The sequence below is a fragment of the Laccaria bicolor genome, genomic scaffold (assembly GCF_000143565.1).
Source record: "Laccaria bicolor S238N-H82 LACBIscaffold_35 genomic scaffold, whole genome shotgun sequence".
In the NCBI taxonomy this organism is placed as follows: domain Eukaryota; kingdom Fungi; phylum Basidiomycota; class Agaricomycetes; order Agaricales; family Hydnangiaceae; genus Laccaria; species Laccaria bicolor.
The window spans coordinates 529866-535893 of NW_001889906.1; the positions used below are offsets into that span (position 1 = coordinate 529866).

At 45.4% G+C, this 6028-nt stretch overlaps 1 protein-coding gene across 1 annotated transcript; it reads left to right on the forward strand.

Annotated features, from left to right (window-relative positions):
- Positions 1 to 3164: 3164 nt before the first annotated feature.
- On the forward strand, positions 3165 to 5290 carry LACBIDRAFT_307542 (uncharacterized protein; the record flags this gene model as incomplete). The annotated part of the gene is made up of 20 exons (XM_001886040.1): positions 3165 to 3167; positions 3218 to 3349; positions 3403 to 3457; positions 3510 to 3567; positions 3621 to 3648; positions 3705 to 3730; positions 3785 to 3810; positions 3865 to 3899; positions 3947 to 3971; positions 4027 to 4038; positions 4095 to 4110; positions 4163 to 4202; positions 4263 to 4363; positions 4417 to 4441; positions 4491 to 4525; positions 4580 to 4607; positions 4665 to 4722; positions 4777 to 4919; positions 4968 to 5057; positions 5107 to 5290. 20 exons carry the CDS (start codon positions 3165 to 3167, stop codon positions 5149 to 5151), a joined length of 981 nt encoding a protein of 326 aa, XP_001886075.1. The 3' UTR covers positions 5152 to 5290.
- Positions 5291 to 6028: the final 738 nt, after the last annotated feature.

A 6028-nucleotide genomic window follows, 5' to 3' on the forward strand; every position in this document is an offset into this window, starting at 1 on the left:
ACTTCCCCCCTTCATTTTGCGAGGTACATAGGTCCAGCAGGGTGGCAACCAACCAATGTACGCATTGTTGAATTATCAAACAGTCCAGACTCCTTGGCACGAATTCCTGCTCCAATGAATAAACTTCGCAACAATGGATACATGCAGTGCGGTATCTTCGTATGCTGACACGAGACTGCCTTGCAACTTGAGTTTGTTCATCGTGAAGAAGAGTGCAACCGCTTGCGATCGAGGTGGGGATAAGTGGAGCGCCAAGAAAAAACTCGATGTATTCTCCATCGAAGTAATAGCTGCCCTCATCATCACTGGAGAAGAGTGACGGTTGTGATACGTTTTTATGAGCGTTTATTATTTTCTGGCGGTCTATCTTCTGTTAAACAAGCGACAGTGAGAGCATTTCTGCCGTTGACGTTTGAGGGACGCAACATCAAAGACCCTCATCCAGATGCCACCAGAAGCCGATTTTCTGCGTCGCAAATTGACATTTTGAGGGTTTGAATGACGGATCGTAAAGACGCGACCAGCTAGCTATGCAGGGAATCTGATAGCAATGCTGAAACGTCAAGCGGCTTCGAACTGCTGTACAGAATAATATTGTGATTGTAGATATCCTCATCTGGTTTATCGAGCTTTCCCTGCCTACCTTCCCGTTGTTTCTTACAGCAATTGATTGTGCATCACCGGTGAGATACAAGAGTGGCGTTGTGGCGCTTCGATAGCGGAAAACATATGGTCAATGGTCATTACATAAGGTGCAAATTCGGCGACATTGTTCGGGAGCTATCCGGCTAGGTGGACACGTGGAATTTTGACGCGTTTTCTTTAAATGGGGCCTCTTTCCTCCCTGGGATCGATAATCAAATTCTTGATCTGAACGCTCACCAATTGAGTGGTGAACGAGGGTGAGCGAAGCAGGTTTTTACAGGTTTTATCTCCTCAGATCCCACAACCTCCCTCTTTTTTATGACGGGGGAAAAAAAAAAGGTTCGCCACTGGACCACAGTGACAACGGTGCTTTTCGGACCATTACGCCGGAAGGTTTTTGGGCTTCTACCGTGGGCTATGGCGTGGTGTCTGGGACCTCCAACTGAATAGCCCGATTCAAAATCTTTAACTATCCTGATTCCTTTCTTGAACGAATGAACAATTATGTATTGTGTGACACTAAAGTGGATCGCTTGACCGGTTTAATTGGTTATTGACTCGCATGGTAATAGAAATATTTTTTGAATATTTTGGAAATATTTTGAGTAAGAGATATCAAAGAGATAGATGACGGCGTCTCTGGCCAGTGCCCCGGATGATTTGCTTGAAGGGCCTTCAGTTCTGAAGGTGTACACGTTAGACGTGCGCAGTATCCTTATCAACATTGCACAGCTGTTGTTTCCCTTCGCTCAATCGGCAATCAATCGGAAACTTGATGCTCGCTTCAGATTACTTATGTAAGCTGGAGAGTTGTGAGGCGCAAACAGCAGTCAACTCAGGATACGAAGACCCTTAATATTCTTTTTTGGAAGAGCCATTGATGGCTGGGCTCTGGCTAGGTTACAAAAGCGTAACTATAAAATCAGAAGTGTGAGTAGTGGAGTTCTCGTAGCATGTAGAAAGGCTACAGCTATGCGAAACAAACAACAAAACAGAATGGGACATATTCCCATTCATTGAAATTCGTGGCGTTCAAGTCTTCAAGAGATACACATACTTATACGGGACAAGGATTGATTGATGGTGCGAATCACCGCTTTAGCATTCCAAAGTGCGCTATCAACGTGAAATGGTGGTGCGTGATTTTATGTTGGCCCTTGATACGCTTCCTCTCCGTTGATCTTCCCTTGAGCAATTCCTCGCACGCCTGGATGATGTTAGCTTACTGTTAAAATTACTCCACGGAGACCTTGACGAAGTCGTGCCCTAATTCAATATCTTGAAGGCCTGAAGGGACTGATCGTTCCGAACGTTTGTCCCATTTTTTTCAAAATAAAAATAAAGGTCCGACTGGAAACATCGAATGCAAAATCATCATTGAAGGTGCATCAGCGAAAGACACCGGCCAGATGCCAAGATGAGTCTGCCTCTCCGAGACAACCTGCAGGATAAGTAAGGTTCTCAAGTTTTTAAAATTTTGAATGAGAACTCGATGATCGTCGAATTCGCCGAATTTGAAAACCGGCCTTAGATAGAATTTAATTGACTGGCATTGATGATTGACCAACAAAGTCAAGCTACGTCTCCATGCTTGATCGGCTGGAAGCATGCATCATTACCCATGTTTATTTTAAAGGGCCCCTTAAACATGGAAAGACAAACGTGGCGGCCCCGAAAAACTCTGGAATTTGGCGGGCCACGACAAATCCTGCCGATACGTCTGTCTGTCTGGCTAATTGTTGTATTGTAGATCTCAGGCAGAGCAACGCGCAGTTCTCCCCGTAATAGTGTTATTGCCGCAAAGTTCAAAATTATCACATGAATCATTCGATACGTCCAAAGAAATTGCAAATAAGCGAGTTGCGATCATCACTTCTTTAGCTCAAAAATATGCCGGACGCAGGGCCATCGATGTTTTGGGGAGCTGATGCGTCGTTCAGGTTTCTGAGAATATAGTTATGCACGAAAGTGGTTGCCAAAACCTCCGGACAGATTGAGTCACAAGAGCGATCCCTGAAATCTGAAGGGTCGAATAGGTACCGTACCTTTTTAGTTGCAGGCCATAAAATTTCGCACTGAACAAAGTGCATGTGAAAAGGTTTCAAATCCAAAGTCCTTATCCTTTCGTCAGAGTAGAGGTTCTTGACCTAAGCAAACTTGGTGTGAAACAGTGAAAGATCAGTACTTCAGTGGTTTCGGCTCTATCCGAGATACTCATATCTCCCTTGATGGCAGGCATCATCCAGATCACACCGCACCTGAGTGGGTGAAATCTCCCAAGAACCACCATGCGGCCGAAAATATAAAAGCTCAAGCTCAATTCCCCAGCATTCTTCCGTTCGGTTCGATCGCGTTCCCTCGACGTTCAAGCTCAAGTCGTTGATATGGCTGACTCCGCTCCGTTATCACAAATCGTGCTCAACGATACGTGCGTACCAATCAAGCTAATAATATCAAGACGTCTGATCTCTCTCTCAACACAGTTTGGGTGCAGCTTATATCGGGGTTGTCGTTTCTGGATGGTAAGTGTCTATGATATCCATTTATAACCGTTCTGCTGACTGCTCAACAGCCTTTTTGGGGGTCTGAATCCCTTTTTCCCTTCGCTGTTTCTCAAAGTTCTGACGGGACTGTCTCAGTTTCTTGTATTCAAGCCTGGTACTACTTTACCCACCAAAGCGATCGGTGGCACCTGAAAGCCCTGGTAAATATCAACGTTGAAATTTACTTCTCCCTTGAAGTGATGGTTTTGCATAGGTTGGGGCTGTGATGCTTACGGACACCATACACCAAGGTCTCATCACTCACACCGGTAGAATTATCCCGACTTTATCGCCGTATGATTAGTTGACGATTCCCCGCAGTTTACACGTATACCATCACAAATTGGGGCAATGTGTCTTTTCGTGGCGAGCTCGTTCGGTACGCGATGATGCTTTTGTCTCCTATACTCACTCGTCGACCTTTGAATACAGAACACTGTTGGTTGAGGTCTTATTTAACGTGCGTCTCCCAATTATTTGCACTTGTGGGCGAATTGAATCACACTTTGCTGGTAGGGACTCACCACGTTCATGGTGCAATGGCGAGCCCCTCCCGTTCTAAACTTCCTTTTTGATTGACTTCTGTAACATTATAGCTTCCTCGCAACGCGTATCTGGCGATGTCAGTTTCCGTTGACTATAATTTTTTTACCATTAAATCTCATTAAATTTACAGTGAGCGATCGAAAAGTGTGGCTCATAGTCATCGTTGTATGTGCTTATTTTTGAACCGTGGACTGCGGCTAACAGTGACACAGGTTTTACTTATCTTCGGGGAGTTTGGTTCGTCATCATCAGTTGCTCATCTTAAGTACCGTTTTGCCCAATTGCGCAACAGGAGTCAGCTTAGGTCCTCAGCAATGGTCTATTCTCTTGTGAAATTACTGACTTGATTGACTCAATTAGCTTATACGATCATATCGTAAGTGACCCACCTCCTGACCTGCCTCAATTGTAGTAACTAGCAAAAACAGGCTACGATTTGAAACCTTCGCTCAACTCGCTCACCTGAAGGTGAAGAGTAATTATTAGACTTCATATTCCTCTAACATCAATTTCTCTGCCAATGAATAGGGACTATCGCTCGCAACCAACGCTCTAGCAGCGGCGGCCGACATCGTCATCGCCGCCTCATTGTGCACAATCTTACACCGCTCTCGCACTGGTTTCCACAGGTATTGTCAAATTTACCGTTCCCCTCTTGGCATGGATCAACACTCTCACCCAGATCGGATACAATCATTACTAAACTCGTACGTGCTTATTCTATCCTTTGTCTCGGCTTGAATGAACATTGCGCAGATGGTTTTCTCCGTCAATACCGGACTTCTCACCAGGTACACCCACGTCACCAAATTCATTCGTGAAGCAGTCTCATAAATTTCATACAGCCTTTGTGCCTTAGCTTCCCTCGTTTCGGTAAGTTTCCTTTCTTAGTCTTATAATATGTAATGTATAATAAGCATTCATCACCAGATCCTCGCGTGGCCGACAACGTTTATTTATATCGCCTTTTTCTTCTGCATAGGACGCCGTAAGATTTCTTCTCGCTGCAGACAATTTATTAATTCATTAATACCAAATATAGTCTATACAAACTCTCTGCTCGCAACACTCAATGCGCGGAAGAAGATTCGTGAACTCTCCGACGGCATTGAAAGCACCAGTGGAAATAATTTATCATTGAACTCGTTGGGACAGAGCAAGACCGGAAAGATTTCATCCAGTCGAGCAAGTTTCGTCGTCTTGAGTCTTCCTATTTATGTAATGTTCCAGCAGCAGCAGAATATCTCAATCAAGATCGATACACAGAAAGACTTTGCCACGGATTCTGGGAACGATATGGAAAAAGGTTCGGCTATAAAGGTGGCAAGTCTTCCATCCCTGTCCGCACATGTGACAGCTCATTTTTCTACAGGGTTCTGGATACATTGGAGCGGAGCCTGAGTATGAATCAGCTTGAAGCGTGCTTCGAAAGTTGGAGTGTGGTGGACGGATTTTGATGAAAAAATTATATCTCATTTAAAAGAAGAGAATATGCTGCAATAATTCGTTTTTAAAGATGCAGACCGCACGGCTGCGCTACTATTGCACTACTATATATACCTATTTAAGTTCGGCGTGAGCTCCGGGTCGGAGTTTGGAATTACACCTCAATAATGATCTCTCGGTTCGTTATGTGCTGATAGACTAAGAAAGCATTTCTTCCGCCTGGCCCAGGTTTGGGGAATGCATAGTAGTTCCTGCATCTTCCAGCTTCGCTCCCGCCTTCCCGATCAGCCTTCCTCCTCTGAATACGCCCTGCCGCGAGTAACAGGTCTCGTCACTGTATTCTATGCTTCAGTATTTATCGGATTTGCCAGCGTCGTTGGATAAGCTCTCGCAGCTCCTCCGAAGACATTTTGTTACTTAATCTCGACTCTCAGCATGCTGAACGACGTGTTGACGAACCTGTTCCCGTTTCCAAATGGGCGGTCGAGAGGAGGGGACCTAGCAATAGTGTTGACTTCCAGGGTCACGTACCTCACTATTCGTGCAGCTTCCGGACGACCAACGGACGACACAGCACACTCATATCCACGACTTCACATCCCTACATCCAAGAATGACAGTGGCGAGACTGCTGCCATGGTTGTGGCGCTGAGGCAACGACGACGAGAGTCGCTGTAACAGAGGCTAGCTGTACTGAGCTCTGAGGAGGGTCAGAAGCTGACGAGGATGGCTGAAGGTCAGTAATCTGTATGCACGGTCAAAGAACTGATGTTTGGCAGCGTGTCTAAGCAAGGAATTCGGTTGATTCGCCACCGGAAGTGACCACTGGACATCATGTTGGGATCAGT